This window comes from Myodes glareolus, chromosome 17, assembly GCF_982192425.1.
Source record: "Myodes glareolus chromosome 17, mMyoGla1.1, whole genome shotgun sequence".
NCBI lineage: Eukaryota > Metazoa > Chordata > Mammalia > Rodentia > Cricetidae > Myodes > Myodes glareolus.
Window position 1 is genome coordinate 13099398 of NC_142042.1, and position 21629 is coordinate 13121026.

The window sequence follows — 21629 nt, forward strand, 5'->3', positions numbered from 1 at the left end:
GGCCAAGTTATTAAATCCATTCAAAAAACCAAATGAGAGAAATGCTTTTATTATCTTCATTTACCAGTGAGGAAAAGGAAACAATGAACACACAGTATGCTAAAACCGCACAGTTGACCTTCACAGGGCCGTTAGCCGTCATTTCACACATGCTGACCGTACTTAAGATGATTCAGCAGCACACTTAAAATATAATGACACACCTGTATTCTTAGCATTTGGAAAGTAAATGCAGGAGGGTTGGGAGTTCAAGACCAGCCTTGGCTACATAATGAGTTTGAGGTCAGCCTGGACTGTAATGAGACCCTGCTTTGAAAAAAATCTGAAACAGAAAACAAAACCAAATAAATCAAACGAGCCATATGAACCACAATGTATATTATGTCTGCATGTGCGCCCTTGCATCATTTTTTCTCCCCTTTCCTTCCCTTCCCTCCCCTCCTTTCTCCCCCCTCCCTTTCTTCCTCTCTTTCTCCCTTTCTTTCTTGATCATTCTCTGTGTGTCTTTATGTATTTCTTAAATGCTACCTAGGAGTGTTATTTATCATTTGGATTTCTGAAAAAAGTCGTTATGCTCACAACAGTCATTAGCCTGCAAACTCAAACTCAGTTACAGGAGATGATTCTCTACAGGATATGATTCTCAGTAGAATCAGCCTCTGAAAGCCTTTTTATTTTCCTCAGAAATCAAGCCAGACATCTTTGCTATGGTCCCTCTTAAAATCACATATAAGATACACATAACGAAATACTATCTAGATCATTCTGAGCACACAGCTCAATGGTATTGGCATGCTGAAATTGCTGTGCAACCAGCCCGAGTCTGTCTCCAGAATTCTGTCGTCATCTTAAGGAGAAATTCTCTATGCATTGAAAATATTTTCCAGCTGATTCCTGGTCTGCTGATCTGTATTAGATTTCTGTATGCGCGATGAGTTGATCTGCTCTTGATCCCTCTGCTAAAGAGAATCCTTTCATACTTGTCCTTTTGTATCTGGCTTAACCCATGTATTATATATCAGCATCTCACGGATTTTAAGGCTGCAGAATGTCCTATTACATGAAAACATTCTATGGGTTGCTTCTTTGCTCTTTTGATAGTGTCTTTTATATTTGTTTTTTTTTAAATGCAGTCCAGTTTATCTAGGATTTTGTCTTAGGTGTGATTTTGGTGTTGTTCCCAGAAATCATCAAATCAGATGTTGTGAAGGGTTTCTCCGCTTCCTCTGAGAGCTTAGTTTAGCTCTCATCCCAGGTGAGCTGTTTTGTACTACCAAGAAAGGAAATTGTCTGTCTTCTCTTTTTGGCAGGTGGATACTCAGTTTCCCCAGCCCTCTTTGATGAGAACATTGTCCTTCATCCTGTGAACGGTGCTGTTATTTTTGGTGGAAATCATTCACCATACTTAGGCCATGTTGTTTCTGTACCATGTTCTAATTATGTAAAAATGGGCAAAAGGCCCTATACTCCTTCAGTAATAATATAGTATATTGTCTAATAATATATAAATATAGCATGGGATGGCAGAGGAGTTATTTTTTAATTGATATTTATTGAGCTCTACATTTTTCTCTGCTCCCCTCCCTACCTCTTTCCTCCCCCCCTTCAATTCTCCCCCAAGGTCCCCATGCTCCCAATTTACTCAGGAGATCTTTTCTTTTTCTACTTCCCCTGTAGATTAGATCAATGTCTCTTTAAGGGTCTGTATTGTCGTCTAAGTTCTCTGGAATTGTGGTTTGTAGGCTGGCTTTCTTTGCCTTATGTTTAAAAACCACCTGTGAGTTAGTATATGTGATAATTGTCTTTCTGGGTCTGGGTTACCTCACTCAAAATAATGTTTTCTAGCTCCATCCATTTTCCTGCAAAATTCAAGCTGTCATTATTTTTTTCTGCTGTGTAATACTCCACTGTGTAAACATACCACATTTTCCTTATCCATTCTTCGATCGAGGGGCATTTAGGTTGTTTCCAGGTTTTGGCTATGGCAAACAAAACTGCTACAAACATAGTTGAGCACATGTCCTTGTGCCATGATTGAGCATCCTTTGGATATATACCCAAAAGTGGTATTCCTGGGTCTTGAGGTAAAACAGTATATTATAAACCCCAGTTTCTAACCCAAACCTACCACTGGATATAGGTGGCATAAGGTACTTTTTACAGCAATTTAAACAAGAAAAGAAAAAACAAAACAAACACTCCAATTCTCTTGTGCGCACACATGAGTTACAACATGCTAGCTTTGATTCCGTGCGCATAAAATTACTAATTTTCTGAGAAATCGCCACACTGACATCCAAAGGGGCTGTACCAGCTTACATTCCCACCAGCAATGCAGAAGTGTTCCCTTTACCCCACAACCTCTCCAGCATAAGTTGTCATCAGTGTTTTTGATCTTGGCCATTCTTACAGGTGTAAGATGGAATCTCAGAGTTGTTTTGATTTGCATTTCAGGCAGAGGAGTTATTATATGTAATAAATGATTATGATAACAAATGAAGATGACAAAATCACTCAAAAATGATTGAAAGCACCTCTTTATTATAGATAGGTAAATGTGGTCTGCTGAGGTTAACTGTATGCTTGTGATAGCAACAGGTTCGTCCATACAGCAAGAGTTATAATCTTTTTCTTTTAATATTGAGCTTGCATCTCTCTGACAACAAGGAAAGAGCGACTGGGAGAGCTTGGTTTTAGTAGAAAAAGACCCCTCTCAATGCATGATGCTGCATTAAAGACTACAAAATTCCTTTAGGCACTAACATTATGTTTAAGAACAGTGAAAGAAAAATCAATAAGTGCTACAAAGCAAGTATTTTCTACAAAGCATAAATATAGTTTTATAATTTAAAACAGCAGCAATTTTCAAAAGATTGGCTGAACTAAAACTTTACACAATATTTATATATATACAAAATATCATTCCAGATGATCTTGGAGTTTTAAAACAGTATATTATAAACCCCAGTTTCTAACCCAAACTTACCACTGGATATAGGTGGCATAAGGTACTTTTTACAGCAATTTAAAGAAGAAAACAAAAAACAAAACAAACACCCCAATTCTCTTGTGCGTACACATGAGTTACAACATGCTGGCTTTGATTCCGTGTGTATAAAGAGAATTTTAAAATAAAATAAGGACTTCGCATAAATAGCTTTACTTGTTATTAGGCATGGGACCAAACAAATGGAAATAAGTATTAACAATTAAGACATATTTTGATGTAACCAGTACATACAGTTTTAATGACGAAGATGAAGAAAGAAATAAAATAGTCTATGACACACAGCCACAGCACCCTGTTTTGAGAAACAGCACCAAGCAACACAAAAAGGCAACATGGAAGAGGTAGTGTACACCCGCTAAGATTTTATGCCCATGGGGACCTGAATACAGCTTAGTGTTTGGGAAGATAAGGAGCCACAGCTAGTGGCTCGCACGTTTTTTAGACAGAAACGTCGCACCTTTTGGAGCACTATCCAGTACTGCTCCGCGGTGCCCCGCAGCTCCAGCTGTCTAACGGGGTGAAAGCTTAGGGCACCCTTAAGAGTCCCAAGTTTATACATTTTCAGTTCTAGGGAATTCTTTACGAAAATTCAGATCAATAAAAAAAAATTAAGAGAATTAAATACGCTATCAATCATTGTCCTTTAAAAACGCCATTTCTCCTTGGAAGGAAATCTTTTCTTCCTGAGGTTTCTTAAGATTTAGCCACTGTCCCTTCCCTGCTCCACACATTTCATAATGACACATGGTTCTGTCTGCATTTCCCCTTCTGTACCAATCACTTGACCCACAGCATGGTTTCAGCACTAAGCCAGAGGCTTTACAGAAAGCACACAGAGCTGCTTTCAATGTGGAGCTTTCGCTGGGTTCCCAGATGAGGAGGGCTTTGCACTTCAATCACAGGAAGCTGATTAGGATTCTGGGTGTGAAAGAGGAATTGTGCCTTGTGCCAGCTGCCATCCTGAATCTGTAAAGGAAGAGCAGAATGCTTTCATGTGGAGCTGCTTCTCCAAGCACTCATCCTCAATAAGCAGTGCCCTTCACAGACAACGGGCATTCTCTGCAAGATTTAGAGAGACAGCATGGTAGCTCTCCTGGTGCATGCTGGAGAATATCAGCAGCCGAGGCATGAGGAATCACAGGTTTGAGGCCTACCTGGACTACATGGTGTGTTTGAGTTTCGGTTGGATATATAGAGTCCTGTCCCCCCAAAATAAAAGAGATTTAAAGAGAATAGAAAATATTTAGAACAATACTAAATAGATAGTAGTAATTACTATCAATCAAAAATTGGAAGTTTTTTTCTTCTTCTCCCTCATCCCATCTTCTTCCTCTCCCTTTCTTCTCTCCCCCTTATCACACTGGGGATTAACACTAAATTCTCTCACTTGCTAGGTGAGCATTCTATTACTACATTTTGAGACCCTTTATATACTGGTGAGACCCACAAGCTACCTACCTTGCTAACACACTACCATGCTAACACAGAACCATAATAGCACATGATCAAGATAACTCAGCATCTCTCTTTTTTAATTTTATTGATTTTTACTGAGCTCTACATTTTTCTCTGCTCCCCTCCCTGCCTCTTCTGTCCTTTTCAACCCTCTCCCAAAGTCCCCATGTTCCCAATTAACTCAGGAGATCTTGTCTTTTTCTCTACTTCTCATGTAGATTAGATCTATGTATGTCTCTCTTAGGGTCTTCATTGTTGTCTAGGTTCTCTGGGATTGTGATTTGTAGGCTGGTTTACTTTGCTTTATGTTTAACAACCACCTATGAGTGAGTACATGTGATAATTGTCTTTCTGTGTCTGGGTTACCTCACTCAAAATAGCATCTCTTTTTTATACTTGAAAACAAGGTCCCATTAAATTGCTCAGGCTGACTTTGAACTCACTCTATAGACAAGGCAGTGCTCAAACACATGACCTTGCTCTTTTGAATGACTGAGATTACAGACCCATACCATACTACCAGGCCCACTGCGGTAGTGTTAATTGTCAACTTTACAGAATCAAGAATCACTGGGGAGATTGGCCTCTTATCACGTTAGTGGGGGGTTGTCTTGATTACATTGAGTTCGGAAGAACTGCCCACAGTGGGCATCACCATTTCCTAAACAGGGATCCTGGACTACACATGAATGGAGAAAGTCAACTGGACACTAGCATGCGTGCATTCACTGATCCTCTGGCTGCTATGTGAGCAGCTGACCCACAACAAGCCTTTCCCCCCATAAGCTGCTTGTGCCAGAGTGTTGTATTACAGTGTCAGGGAAAGAAGCTGAGACACCAGGCTTTCTCTCTTTACCATAGCACCATTTTCTGACCTTTACTGCCAGAGGTTAATAGGAGATTTATGCTTCTGATGCCTATGGATCACAGTAACAGACATGAGCTCAAGGTCTGCAGTATTCCTAATAAGGGTCAGACCCATCTGATCCTTTCTCAAGAATGTATTTGGTGTGTGTGTGTGTGTGTGTGTGTGTGTGTGTGTGTGTGTTTAAGTTAGTGGAAAACCAATGAGAGCTCTCTCCTTCTATCACATGGGTCCCAGTGATTGACCTTGGCAGCAGAGCTTTTACCAATGAGGCATTTTGCCAGTTCCCTCCCTTTCTTCAAAGTGTTCAGCTTTCTTGGGCAAAGGAGGATTAATTATCACAATCTTTGTATACTCAGTAGCAAATAACTAGAACTGCCTTCGTTAGAAGCAGTTAAATGATAATCATATGGAATCCTCTTAGGTTCCAATCCCTCCCCCCTCCTCTGTGGTTTCCATTTGAATGGCTTTCTCCTTTGTCATTGCTAAGCCTCCTGCTTCTCACATTACTGCAGACTCTGCTATTTATGATAAATGATTTGGTCAAAACCCATTATAAAATGTTTTGCATTAAATATTCTCCAAGAAAAAGCAGAGAAACACAGTTGCCTAAATTTGTGGAGCTTTTTATTCAGAAGCCAATCTACTTGCTCATAGTCTTGTCTTGGTCTGAATCTTACAATTTGAAGGCTCCTTAGTGACTATTTAAGCTAATATCTCCATGTTAAAGCCAAGGCCATTGACTTTCACCAACAAATCATTTGTCTGATGTCATAAGGTTGATCTGGTAGCCAGACCTAAACTGTTGGAAAGACTCTGACCTGTCAAGCAGTCACTGAACATAATGCAACTGTTGGATTCATTCACTAACCCATCAGGCAGATATTAAACATTCTACTGAACATTAGGCATAATTGAATGAGCTTGGGAAATAGAAAGGTGACTAACTTGGTTCTGACATCTGAAGTAAACAGCAATCTGAGCGGGGAGAACAGACATAAATAAGCCATGCAGGATTGGGGAAGGCAAGGGCAAGAAATAGCAAACACAGACTGCATACAGTAGGGTCCAGATAGACATGCTTACTAAATTCTTTATTGCTAGAGAAGTCAGGAAACATTTGATGAGATTCGGAATTAAGCTGGGTCATAAGGAATGTCAGAAACTCCCAGATGGTGAGAGAATTTGAGAAAGGCATTGCAGAGGAAAGGGTTAATGGGCGACAACAAGAGAAAGGGAAAGGCAACAGAGCCCCCTGGAACCAAGTACACAGGTAAATTATGTGGTTGTGGAATCAGCCTAGCACAACCTGGGAGAATTTCAATGGAAATTCAGGCACCGATACTTCCCTCCCGCGCACAATGGGACTTGAAGCTGTTTTCCGGGGCTGGAGATCAAATGAGAGTTCCGTTAAACACTGCAAGCCGGCTGTGACGGTGTGGAATTTGCAGCTGTGGTTGCTTGCTTGTTTCTCCACTAATTAGCTGATGACCTCCAGGAAGTTTCTTAAGCTTTCTGAACCTTTACTTTCTTATATATGAAGTGGGACTAATCTTATTTGTCTGGGAGATGATCTCATGCAGCCAAGGTTGGTCTTGAACACTTAATCTCCCCGTCTCCACATGCTAACTGTTAAGTTTATAGTATGTACTATCAAGGCTGGCTTGGATTAATTTTTTCTTTACAAATATATTATGATTAATAAAATAATATATGTACTCTATGTTTAATACCATATAAGAACAATCAGTAAATAGTGGAATTGTTGTAGTAGTAGTAATAATAATAATAATAATAAAAAAATAGATTGGTTTAGCCATAGAATAGAGTAGCAGCCAGTGAAAGCCTAGCCTAGAAAGGTAGGTTGGGTCTGACTGCTGCTGAGCTGTATTCAGCTCATTGATGTTCAAATTGTATCTCAGACATGTTAATGAGCCACTTCCTGGAAAGTTTCTGGGAAGGACTAAAGGTTACATGAACTTGTTGGGAATACTTCTCTCTTTAAACATAAAAAGAGAATAAGAGCAATCTACTTTTGACCATTCAACTATGAAGAGAAATGTATGAAAAAGTGGTCTCCAAGAAATGGCAAGAGATGTTAAATCATGGACTTAATTATACACCAAGGCAGGAAAACAATGTTACTTTACAATAATTAATGAAAAATTAATCATATATAATTAAGTTCATCATAGTATCTATTACTTCATTTCAATAGAAAAAAAAAGTGAGCTAAAATTAAATACCAAGAGGGTCAGTCAGTCCACAATTGTATTCATATTTAGTTGTATAAGAATTGGCAAAAACCAAATGAAGTAACAATTCTATGACTTCCATTCCACACAGCAATAAGATCTAGAGCACAAAACATGAAATAAATATATTTATGTGCATGCTATATCAATCAATTGATCGGCTGAGCTATCAATCCATTCATTCATGTATCCAGATGTAATTATTTCATCTGAGGGCTAATATCTATGCATTAACGTTTGGTTTGCACATAAAAGTCCATAAATAGGGGTTGGAGAGATGATTCACCAGTTAACAGCCCATACTGCTCTTACAGAGTCTGGCTCCCAGCACCCACATCAGACAGATCACAACTGCCTATAACTCCAGCTCCAGGAGATCTAACACCCTCGTGTAGCATCCATGGGCTTACACAAACACACAAAGATTTACATGCACACACATAATTAAAAATAAGGGGCTAGAGAGACTGCTCAGTGGTCAAGAACACTTGCTTCTCTTGCAGAGGATTCAGATTTGGTTCTTAGCGCCCACCTGGTGGCTCACAACCATCTATAACTCCAGTTCCAGGTGATCCAGTGTCATTTCTGATCTCAGAAGTCACCAGGCACACATATGGCACACATGCATACATGTACGAGAACATTCAAACATGTAAAAAATTTTAAAATAAATCTTAAATAAAAAGATGTTAACAAAACACAAATAAGCTGGGCATTAGTGGCACACGGGAGGCAGAGGCAGGTGGATCTCTGAGTTCAAGGCCAACCTGGGCTGCATAACAAGGTCCAGGATATCCAGGACTACACGGAGAGACTCTGTCTCAAGAAACAAAATAAAACAAAAATCCAAGAATAATGTATTAACATAACAAAAACTAACAATATATACATATCTAGATAGGTAGATAATATAGACAATGGTTGTTTATGGAAAGCGTACTTATTCCGGGGGCCTTAAAACAGCGCCTTTCTGTTGTGTCAGTGTGTAAGGAAAATCCCATTCTCATCACTTTAAGCCCCATTTCTACTTGTGCCATTCTCTTACCTTGCAGTCATCTGAGAGGACGTTAGGTTCAAGTAGAGTATTTTCTTCAAAAATCTGACCGTTCCATCCTTTGAAACTAACAGGCAATCCTGGGCCAGCAGACTGCGTGCTGAGACAGTGGACGGTGATGACGTGGGTGGCTTCTGCGCTCAGCAAGTGAAGGAAGTTCATCTGCACTTTGCCTACCCCAAATGCCAGCTGGTGTCAGAGAAACGAGAGTCCCGTCAGAACACGCGGGGATGCAGGAAACCACATCAGAACACCGGGGGATGTAGGGAATGAGCGTCACGTCACAACACATGGGGAAGTAGGGAACTTGAGGAAGGGCGCCTGAGAGATCTGGAGTTTAAGACCAACAGGTGGAATGCCCGCAAAGGTTTAATCACCTGCCCCTGTGCGTGGTGGTGTTTAAGTGGGTGATCACGTGATCTCTGATTCTGATTATCACATAGAAACTGCTGTCAGACTACCAAGGCGATGCCAGTGGGCAGGACTGGGAAAGGATGTTGGTAACAGGTTTCTCTGAGTCTGTGTGAACTGGCTGCAATGTATCATTAGGCTATTACATAGAAAAATATAACAAAATAATTTTTATAGTGATACTTGCAGTACAGTAATGATTGCTGTTTGCTTGGCATAATGCTACAATCTGTTTTTCATGAGATTACTTCTGTGTGAATTTCATAAGATACGTTACAAGTCTGGAAAATAACTTAGGTGAGTAATTTGAATTTTCTGTCATATCCTAAAGTACTTGCAAGTGGTGAGTCAGCAGGAAATGTTTACCAAGGGAACGAACACATGAACCAGCTTTAACTAATAGCATGAACAGGACAGGGAAGAGCAGGAATTAGCAAGTCTGACTATACATACCCACATTTGGAAAGGGAAGTAAATGCTTCTATAGTCCCCCCCCACACCACCACCACCACCATCATCATTACCATGGTCATTATCACTGTCAGCATAATCATCGTCATCACCACCATTACCACCACTACCATCATCATCGTCACCACCACCATCATTGTCTGAGACTTATTCAGAGAGGAGTTCAGATACAATGTGAGTATGGGATTGCTATTAAGGAATTTATATTAAGTCTCCAAATATAAATGATAAAAACGTTAGTTAGGAGGTAACGAGGCTGGGAGATCGTAAAGCAACAACAACGAAAAGAAAAACCCGAGGGAGAGGCACAGCACAGCAGTAGAATGCCTGCTTAGTTTTATTTTGAACCCTAGTACCACAAGCACCAGGAAATAACCAATGTCAGAACAACAAAAGAAGAACTCTAGGAAGAGAGAAAATAAACGCACAATTAGGGTATAGGGATAAAAATGTGGAGTGTAGTCCTTAGGAATATTAAGGTTTAATTTTCAATTTGCTAATTTTTGTAATCCAAGTTAGATATGTATAGACTAGCAGCCTTCCCCAGCCTTGTTGAAACCTGATTAGGAAATAAACAATTATTTTTCAAAATCTTCCTCTCTTGGAATGTGCTAATATTGTTTTGACTATGGTATTACTAGTTTCACTATTCAATATTAATAAATTTTCACACTGAAAGCACAAAAACCAAAACAATAAAGACAAAACGACCTAGGTAATTTATGCACTCTAGCTCACAGAGTGGAGTGAGCCCTTTGGTAACTACGGTTTCATTCCCCACAATGCTCTCCACACACAGTCCTGATTTCTGGTCCTTCTACTTCCTACCGATGGCAGAATTGATTCAGCCATGGGAGGAACTAGCACGGTTTTCTTTACTGTTCCTAGCTTGTTTGTTCAATAGGTCCCTTCTTTTATCTCCTATCTACAAAAATCTGTATAAAAATACACTGGCAACACCCAGGGCATCGAGGACGCGGACACGGATGTCCATTTTACACAGAGAAGTATGGTACCACTCTCCATTCAGAGGAGCATGGAGCAGTCCTGCCCCCTCTGTCGTGGAGAACAGTGGCGAATATCCACTGAGATCACACAGTGAAAATCCCGGCTCAGTGAGGGAGAACCGCTCAATAGAAACCAGTTGCACACTGTGCCTGTAAACCTTCTGAAGATGGGCAGAACGCATGATAGGCACGTGCCAGTTCTTTGCCAATGAGAAAACCGGCAAAGTCAGTTTAATCAGGAAAAGAAAGAAAGGGCAATTTTATTTCAAGTGGTTATAAATAGAACTGGGTTTTTAAAACCCTTGTAGCTCACTTGTGTATGAAACTAGTCTATTCATTCTAAGCAGTGCATTTACAGAACGAGTCTTGAAACTTTGAAACAGTAGTCAGTGGACGTTTGCATACAGGAGATTGTTTTATGACAACCACCCAAACGCAGCAAGCGTCTGTAGCAATGTTCCTTCAGTGATGATACAATTTTCAACAAAGCTGTAGGTAATGGATTGTTGACCAGAGCAGTGCCGCTGATTGGAGGTTTTCTAAAGTCTGGGCATGTTTAAAACCACAATGTCATGCTGTACAAACTTTAGGGAATTAAAGAAACCAGATCCATGGGATACACTGAACCAATCAGAAAACAGACAAACAAACTTTTAAGATTTATAGCACTTATTAATTTTTTTTAACAATGAGAACTGGACAGATGGCTCGTGGTTAAGAGAAACTGATGCTATTGCAGAGGACCTGGGTTCAATTCCCAGCACCCACATGGCCCACAACTGTTCTTAATTCCAGTTTCGAGGGATCTGATGCCCTCTTCTGACCTCTCCAGGGACCAGGAATGTACATGTTGCATACACATACATTCAGGCAAACATTTCTACATATAACAAAAATAAATCTTTGAAAATATTTTAACAATGAAAATATATTTTTCATATGTGATAGAGAATGAAGGGCAAAGGCATATTTTAATTTCATTCTTAAAAATCCACAATTATATGAAGACAAAGAGTGTTTTTATATCCTTGTTTACAAATACTCTACAATATGTAAGCACATGTTCTAAAATTCAGTACGCACCTTCGTCACAGACACAGGAGATAAACATGTTTGACCACCAGCACTAAAATTGCAGAACACCTCAAAGGCATCCGAAGAGCACCCAAGATTTGGATCAATCCAGTATTTTCCTATTAATTTATAACAAAAGCACAAGGTTATTTCAACCTCATATTAAACTACACGAACTTTTATAGTGTCTCATCTAAGAATAGAAACTCCTGAAAAGAATCTGTGTCAGCAGAGACTTATTGGCTGATCGGAATTTCAGTACTGGGGAGAGATTGGCATGTTGCAAGTTTAGAGACTGATTGCCTTGTCTTGAGCTAGTTCTAGCGTCCCCTAGAGCAGCCATTGCTTGCCCACTTCTGTGTCTGGAGTAACACTGTGTGAGTAATCGACAGAAACCTTTCAGAATCTATGGGTTGAGTAGTCCAATATCTCTCACTATTCCGAAAACTAAGAACGTCACCAGACAGCATCTTGGGCCTATGCAAAGCACCCCTATCACAGTATAGCCATCTCTTAGATGCGCTGGCCAGTGTATTTGAAACTTACCTTGATTTATGACTTTCTTTGTTCTGTATTTCATAAACCTCTTCCACATTGGAAGGTGAAATTTGGGGTAACCTAAATCCCTGTTCGTGGGCCATGGTCACTCAAAATTGCCCCCCCCTCAAATAAACTGTCTCTTATTCCCCTTAAACTGAGAGCTATGGTTTTCATGTTGACACATGTCAACATATCACAGTCTTATCTGTCAAAATACACAACTGATTGAAAGCACCTATATTTAGCAAACGAATGAAAGCTACATGCATGTAGAACTGTTACCCAGAACTGTATTTTCAAGAACCTATCAATTTAAAAAGCATTTCAAAACTTTTATAAAAATGATACACAGCTTGAGTTCAGTGCTTTGGACTATGGATAAGTAGGTGTCAGTTAAGGCCTGCCTGTGAGATAGCTCAGTTGGCAAAGGCACTAACCACTAAGCTTCATGGCCTGACTTTGATGCCTGGGACATGATGGAAGGAGGGAAGTGACCTCTACAAGTTGTCCTTCGACCTCTGCATACTCACTGTGGTGTGAGTGTGTGTCCACACAAAGTAAATGATTGTAAAAGATTTTTTTTAAAAAAGGTAAAAGTCAAGTAGAAGAGAATGATCTGAAGTTACACAATTAGTATTAAAGTTGTAGTTAATGTACATTTCTCTTCTAAATTTTTATAGAGTTTAAAACGGAGATTTTATTTCAAATAGAAATGATTTCAACCTAGCTGAAGAAGATAGATCTTTGTGGATAATACTGATGATTAAAACCAACAAAACTGGGCTGGAGGGATGGCTCTAAGGTTAAGAGCACTGGCTCCTTCCACAGAAGATCTGGGTTTGATTCCCAACACCTCCATGGCAGCTCATCACTGTCTCATTATGCCAGGTCCAGGAGACTTAAAACTCTCTAATGGCATCCACAGGCTCTCCCAACAAGTGGTGCACACACACACACACACACACACGCAGATAAAACTTGCAAAATAAAACCTAAAAAATTACATTTTCTTTTCAGAAAGAAAGAGATACAATTAAACAGTGGTTTCATTTGTGTTTTGGCCTTCAGATCTGAAAATGGGCAGGACCGAAGTCATTACACCTCATTTACACTGGCCAATCCATAGCTAAAGCGAGGTCAGAGAACGAAATGGTTGTTTAGGAAACACTCAGCTGAAAGACAGCGTGCTACCCTCCTGATTCCTGGGTGACGCAATATTCAAACAGCACTTGATTCCAAATACAGGAACAGGAACAGGAACTTCTGAATTATGTGCTGTAGTTTTCATGATTAAGAAGAAATAATCAAATAATCTTTTTTTTTTTTTTAAATCAGGTGTCACCCCTGCCTTCAAACACCCTTGAGTATTGTCGTTCTAACGTTCTAACATGCCTGCCCAACACATATTAGCTGAATGGGTAGTTCAGAGGCAAGGACTGTACTCAACGACAGTGACTTTCAAACTACATTGAGCACAATGCATCTGTCCAAACACACTCAGTGGGCCCCACCTCAGAACTGCTGGTCCGCTAAGTCCTGGGTGTGGCTTGGGAGTCTGCATTTCAAACAAAATCTAACTCCCATCCAGGAAACACATTTGGAGAACTGCTCATTTCTTGAAAAAGAAGGAAGGGGTGGAAGACATTCACCTTCATCAGATTCCTTTCTTTGGAATCCCCCATATTTTATAAATTTGTAGAACTCATAGCTGATTTCTCACCACAAGCCCATACGAACTTCCAGTTTTATCTGAGGGAGAGAATGTACACCCTCGTCCATCATCTCTTCTATTTCAAGAAATTATTTTCCTACTACTGTGTGAGATATTTTTGTGTAAATGAAAGCCATTCCATCAAGCTTTCCTTGTCTGTGTGGCTGCATTCAGCGGGGATCTGGTGGGAGTTTCATGGTAATATGACATACAGTTTATCTTAAATCTATTTTATGTGCCTTATAGCTTTTGTGAGCCCAAGGGCTCTAATTCAATATTGGCTCTGCCCTGAGGGCCTTGCTTCTCTTTCTAGTTCTTTCATTCATGTTCTGCCCTAGCCTTGTAGTGCTGGTGTGGGAAGGTGTCTTTCCTACCGCTACATCCAGATCACTTTCTTAAAAATGTTCTCCCTCGAAATAATCTAAGTTGCAATGATTATCATCATGTTATATCATCTAGTATCATTTCCCAGGGCAACTACTGAATATATTGCTTTGAATATTTAAATTTCTGTCTTGTTATTACTTTCAGAAAGATCTGTGTATAACCTTATTGTTGGCATTCTTTTAAAAGCCACATGAACACTACCCTTAACACCTTGGCTGTTCTGTTCCTGCCTCTCCAATCTACTTTACTCCAACCATTAACTCCCAAGGCTGTACACGCCAGCCTGTACTACCGGCAACTCTACCTTCTCAACAATTTCACCCCTCTGCTTCTCCCTGCTTACACCTTCTAGTGTCTTTAATCAATAGTTTCCTCTATTCCATCAGGGCTGACTACCTACTGATGTTCTCCGTTCTCAATGTCCTCATGTCACTTCCTCCAGCTTTAAGGTCTTCACTCCACTGAAGGACATTACTCAGGCAAGCCCTTAACTCTCTTGCCCCCATCACCTCATTGTGTTTGTCTTATAGAATCCAATCCTAAACAAGACTTGTTTTTCCAACTAATCTGTAGAAAGCAAAGCCGGGCTGACCGGACTCACTTTAACTTAACATGTTCTGGGAATTAATTTTTTAGCAAAACAAAAAGATATAGTATTAACTATATAGGTGATTATAGGCTAGCTAAAAATGAAAATGACACAATTTCTTGGCAGTTAGTGTTTCTCTTGTTTAAGTGGTAATTGAGCCTCTGGGTTTATACCATTTCTGTAGCGTGAATTCTAATTGGTCTTACTGATAAAAACCAGAGTCAGATATCAGGGTAAATGCTGAAATATCAGAGAGACAAAGGTGCCAGCCACTAGAGAGACTTTTTAACCTCTACCAAATCCTCACAATGAATGCGGTATCCTGTCTCCATGAATTCTCAGACTGAAAGCCCTGAGTTCCTGTCTCCCCCCACCTTATATTCCTCTCTCTGCCCAGCCATATCCCTTCCTGTCTCCACTTCGCTAGTGTTGGGATTAAAGGCTTGTGACTCCCAAGTACTGGGATTCAAGATGTGAGCAGGTTCTGTTTCTCTTTGAGACTGGTTCAATCTAGTGTAGCCCCAGGTGGCCTTGAACTCACAGAGAGCCTTCTGCCTCTGCTTCTGTGTGCTGGGATTAAAGGTGTGTGCTGCCACCACTGCCTGGCCTCTGTGACTAACTAGTGCTTTAGCTCTGCACTCTGATCTCCAGGCAAGCTTTATTTGTTACAGCACAAACAAAATATCACCACACATTTCCTTAATGATTTTTCTCTAAACCTACTTTGATACTCCTGGCTAATGTACTTGACTGAACAGGATGAGAAACTCCAAGGATGACAAACCACTTTATTTTAATATTTGTTGACTCTAGTTGGAGCATATTTAAATTCTATGAAGCCACACTGTTAGGGAGTTCTGTAGTAGAGAATTTATGATTTTTTTTAAAAAGTCATCTTTGATGGCTTTGAATTGCCAAGGACAAAGATGTGTTCCTGTCTGCCACCCCGAAACCAGCCTTCGCTGTACAATGTGCTACCTTGACAAAGTGTAAGGGAAGGACACACGGGCGAGGTGATTTCAGCAGTCTATCTTCCTTAAAGACTATCTCGTGATGACGTCACAGTGGCTCTTGCCGATGTTTTATCAAAATGACTGAGATCTGAACTGACTGTGCGGCAGATCTCCAATGTTCTAATGACGATTTCAGACACGAGACTCTGAGGAGATGGACTTACCATCTGAAAGCTTGTACTCACAGCTGAGCAAATCCTTGCAGATCCGTGCTGGGTTATCCCGTGTGCCGAGGGGGCTCTTCATGCTGCTCAGTAAACTGCTAAGGTAGGTCAGGGTTTTGAATATCTCTGCACTGTGGTCGATTAAAGTCACTTCAGTATTCTGGTAACTCTGCCAAGTCATCACAAACATCATATAAGCAAGAAAACTCTAATAAAACTCTGGACAAGGCAGACTAAGACTGTCATCCTAATTGCTTTTTAGGAAGCTGGGAATAGGGTAGAAAGAATATATCCTTATATTTAAACATGCATATCAGCCTGTTAATTCCAGATCCCAATAGAAGGTCAGAGTTCAGTTTGTAAGTTGACAAGAGACTTACCATGCTTTTAAAACTCCATATAAAATAGAGTTTAATTTTTTATTTCAAACTTTGCTATAAAAATGTTGCAAAAAAATCATACACTGAAATTAATCAGAACCAAAGACTACTTAGCTTAATGATCTTCTGCACATTAGAAGCCATTCTGAAGCCGTGGAGCTTTACATTTTTACCATCAAATACATTTTTATGTAATTGTCCACCACCCAAGATGAAGAATCCATGACAGATCTAGAAAAGCAACTAGCTCTCTATTCTTGTTCCTAACGCATGTTCGTTATTTGCATGGAGTCTTCCTCACACACTAATATTTATCTTTTTTGAGTTTTCTTTTTTACCGTTAGACCGTACACGCAACACACTTGTTTGACTATACACAGATGATCGACTAGGTTTAGCAAAGGGCTGAACATGCTCTTTTATTCTTTCTGAGATTAATGAGTGATCAAGACAAATCCAACCGTAAGAAACATGGCTCATTTTACCTTCCTACCTCCCCAACAGCACCAAAGCCCTTCAAAAATAAGTTCTTTAAAGGTCCTAAGTTTTCTGCTTGAAATAGTTTCCTTATGAAACATCCTGTGCATGTATTTCTATTTTATTACACTTGAAAACAATTTCAGATTTTCTGTTTTAAATACGACTTTTGAGATAATGCCACATTTCGGCTTTCAAAAAAAAATCCCCCTGTTTAATTTGAATATTGAATCTGCCAACACAAATAGAGCCAGATGTATTACCTCCATCTGCAGGGCAGAATTTGATGCAACCAGGGCCTGAATAGCAGCATGGATATCCATTTGTCGCTGTGCAAAACAAAACCATTTGAGATCGCAATAAGATCAAGAGAGTGTTCAGAAGAACTATGTGTTCAGAATGGTCTGAAAACCTTGCTGGTAAAGGCTACTAGATTGATCTGAATGGAATCTACGACTCTTATGGCTACAAATCTTGAAAATAATTCTTAGTTATTTCATATGAAACACAACATGTGGCTTTCATCCTGATCCCACAGGTCTCCTTCAAACAGGACCCGGTTTAAAGCTTACCAAGAGAAGCTGTTTTTCCCCGCCGCACGAAAGTGTGCAAGGACCACTTCTCAAATGGAAGAAGAATGAAACACAATGCCCCCATGTGATAAACTGCACACTGAAGAATAAATAACTGTAGTCATTTTTAACAGTTCTATTCTTGGAAGGAAAGTAGAATAAAATACTGCTGTCCTGTGGTAGTCACCGCAAGAGCCCAATCTGATACTTTTGTGGTCTTTCAAACAATTTCTGAAGTTGGAAAATGTACCATCAGTCCCAAAAGAAATAACAGCACAAACTCGATCTGCTCCTGCATTTAATAAAAAGACATTTCAAGAGAAAAACTCAGTAAGACCGTTTGTAATAGTCTTTTTATAATTAAAAAAATGTCTCGGAAATGAAGAAGCCTGGGCTCAGAATAGGTTCTGAAAATCACATCTGTGTAATTATTACACAGTTATAGGCAAGCCATCTGATTTATCTCAGAAAGACTGTGATACTGGGATGCCTTATTAGCAGGCCCACAGGATAGGAGATGCATATCGACAGCTCATTCTCAAGTCATGCCTGGTAATCGGAAAAGCCATTGAAGATGATGGAGCAATCAATAAAAACCACCTTTGCCCCTTGTCTTCTCATGTGACTTTCATACTGGAAAAGAGCTCACTCGTTCTGCATACATGCATTTCCAAACACGATAATAAATATCGAGGGGAAAATGGTAAGCAAGAAAGAGCATCGCTCCAGTGGAAGTTAATGTTGGAGGGGAAACAAGCCCTTATCACATGGTCTACAACCACACAATTATAAACCATTATACATGCGATGAAAGAAAAGTGCATGGAGCCATGAGAGAAATTAGGGAGCAAGACATTGGGAAGCGAACCTTTGCTTGTGGTGGTGACATCTGAGTGGAAATGAGGAGAGAGAACGGCCAAGGGAAGGGAGAGAAGTTTCCCAAGCAGAAATAACAAGCCAGGAGAAAGCGCAGGAGACATGGCCTGTCCGAGGTGCAGGGAAGGTCAGGCTAAGGACCTTTTCTGTAGACTAACCAATCCTACGATCTGAGACAAAGTCTTTCTGTGTAAGTCAGGATGTTTTTGAACCCACTATCCTCCTGCCTCAGCACCCCATTACTGGGATTATGGAAGCATGCTGGCTCTTGGTGTGTGATTGAAAGCATTAATTAGAGCACCTAGCAGTGGCTCTCAAACTCTTAAGACTTAGAAGACTCTCAGACTTTTAATATGACAGAATGGGACAGAGTAAAGCACTCCCCAAGCATACATTAGGCCATGGGCTCCATCTTCAATACCATAAACTACAGAGCCCCAAACCAACCAGAATTATGACTGAGTACCTTACAAGACTTTTGCTTATATGAGTTATAACTGTCAGTATTTGCCAAAGTAGAAACATGAACATAAAATTTAAAATGACTTATTAATTGCTTAAAATATTAATACATCTATTATATAATAAAATTGTCAAAATAGTCCTATGTATTGTTTTATAAAACAAACAGAAAACTCTTAAGTGTGTTATTGCCTATGCTTTTGCACATCTTTAGTGTTTAGGTAATGATGAAAGGTAAGAACTCACATTTGTTTCTGCCGTCAATGGATTTGCGGTTTGCTTTTACTATTTATATTATTGCATGGACTCGGATCATCTGAACAACCATTCTGTTTCATATGACGAGGTACTGTCCACTTTTAGAATTACAAATAAGAGCCAAAGGACTTGTAAGTGAAATTTATTTCAATTTTGAGTTTGGACTAAAGTCAACAGCCTGCAAAATGTGATCGTCACAGGAGGAGCAGAGCAGGACTGAAGTCACTTCGGAGTTTTACTCCCTTCCTGGATATTGTCATTATCTGACCTTTCTGGTGGCTCCCTGGAAGACATCTAAGATCGCCTTTATTTTACCCAATCCAGAGGTCATCTAGTACAACACAAGGTTATCCATGGGAGAGTTCCCCAAAAGTATGTGCGGTGAATTTTTAAACTTTGTCTAAAACAGTAGAGAACGAAGTAGCCACTGGGATAACCAAACGTTCCCAAGGAAAAACTAGAGAATGTGATGTCTTAGAGACTTGGAAAAGTTATGACCCTATCCCAGAATCTGAAACCTCATATGATGTCTTATGTGTCAGAGAGACCTCAGGGGTGCCAAGCCATCAGGTTTGGCTGATCTCGAGGCTCTGTGACAGCAGGTGAAATTTAAGATGGAATTGTCAGCTTCCTGGCTGAGCACTGAAATGGGACCACAATTACACACAGATCCCATTAGCAAAATGGCAGCCTTATCATCCCCAGTGCCTAAGAAAACCTAGTAGGAAATCTCGGGCAGAAATGAGTTGAGCACTAAGCTGAGGAGTAACTTCCATGTTCACACATAGCAAAGAAGTAGAGATTACATCACTCAGAAACGTCAACTAACGACAATGAAAAGCAACAAGAATAATTCAGGTTGAGGGCAAGAATGTGATTTCTGGGGATGTGGCATTATACTATGTAAAATGTCTTCTTTTCAATAAGAACACAGTTGGTTCTGTATATCTGAGGATTTTTGCATCTTCAGATTCAAACAAACATGATCAAAAGTATAAAAAGTTTCTTCTGTACTGGACACATACAGACTTTTTCTTGTCATTATTCCCTAAGCAACATAGTGTAATAAATAGTTCCATTACGCTGTATTTTATATGCAATTTTAACTTAAAGTTTTCAGGAGCTTTTGCGGATAATTTCAAGGTCGTAGGTTGTAGGCAAATGCTATGCCAATTTATACAAGGAACTCAAGCATTTGTGTGTTTGTGTCTTTGAGTCTTTGAGGCTTGAACCTGAGTTCAGTTCCCAGGACCCACATGGCGGAGGGGAGAGCTGCCTTAACAAGCTGTTCCCTGACCTCTGCAAGTGCAGACTGACGTGTGCTCCTCCTAAAACAAAATGAAAAAGGAACTGTCTGTGAGAAATCCCAGATTGGCTAAGACAAAGACATTGCCTTGGCAATGTTTGAAGAATTAAAAGAAACTTTTTATAGGACCAAAGAATGGTAAATACATCTTATTAAATAAACCAATTCTGAAGCAGAGACAGCAATGACATTGAAAAGGCCCACCTAGAAACGCCGGTGTTGAAGAGCACGGCTGAAGTGAAACTCACTGCTCAGACTTTAGAGATGAGAATGAAGATGAACAAACAGAAATGTACAGTTCTGATGGACACTGCCAAGCAGACAGACATAGGTATAATAAGAATGGAAAGGGAGAGAAAAGGGTCCTAATATCTGAAATAATGGCTACACCCTGCCAAATTTGATGAGAAACATTAACACATTAATATACATATCTAAGAACTCCATGAGCTTCCCTCACGCTTAAGGACCAAAATGTTGGGAAGTTGGGGTGGCAGGATCAAGCATTTGAGGACAGCTTGGGCTACATAATGAGCTATAGGAAACCCAGGCCATTTAGGAATACAGTATCTCAAGTAAACTAAGACAAAGAAAGAGAATGTTCAACACTATGGACAAAAACAGAATGTTAAAAGCAGAGAGAGGAGAGGGTTATCACAGTCCAGAGACACTCAGAGCAGTAGATGGCTTTGCTCCAAACCCATAGAAGTGAGAAGGCAGAGTGGCAGCGTGCAGTGTGGAAAGACGAGTACAATGTTCACATGTGGAGGGAAATTAAGGCATCTTCAGTTGGATAAAAACTGACGCAATTTAACACTAGTCCGCTTTGCAAAGAAAACGTCTAATGAGGAGCTGGAGAGATGGCTCAGTGATAAGAAGAGCTTGTGGCTCTTGCCGAGGACCAGAGTTCAGTTATCAGCACCTACAGTGCTTACAACTATTTGCAACCCCAACCCCAAGGGATGTGGTGTCCTCTTGTGGCCTCTGCAGGCAACCTCATATACATGCACATACGTGAAGGTTGGACATGGTAAGCATATGAGATCCTCAATTCAAACTAAAATATTGCCCCCTCCAAAATAGAGAAGGGGATACTTAAGGTGGGGCTCAAATATTTATATATCTCTTGGTCTTGGTAATATTATTTAAAATGGTCAAAATATGCATGCAAAATAAACATTCATCTGGACAACCCAAATATATTATATAAATTTAATGGCACATTACTTAGGACTAAACATAATTAAATTCTGATACATGCTTGTGATACGGTGAAAAGTCAAATTATGGTG

The 21629-nt window shown here is 39.9% G+C and overlaps 1 protein-coding gene across 1 annotated transcript in view; it reads right to left on the reverse strand.

The window, feature by feature from the left end:
- Window positions 1–2521: 2521 nt before the first annotated feature.
- Col24a1 (collagen type XXIV alpha 1 chain) overlaps window positions 2522–21629 on the reverse strand; it is a 256486-nt gene continuing 237378 nt past the window's right edge. The window contains exons 56-60 of the mRNA XM_087897474.1: window positions 17127–17192; window positions 16007–16175; window positions 11612–11721; window positions 8631–8828; window positions 2522–3976 (exon numbers count right to left, since the gene is read on the reverse strand). Of these exons, the coding sequence (XP_087753600.1) occupies window positions 3830–3976; window positions 8631–8828; window positions 11612–11721; window positions 16007–16175; window positions 17127–17192 (690 nt within the window). The 3' untranslated portion in view covers window positions 2522–3829. The remainder of the gene's footprint in view (window positions 3977–8630; window positions 8829–11611; window positions 11722–16006; window positions 16176–17126; window positions 17193–21629) is intronic.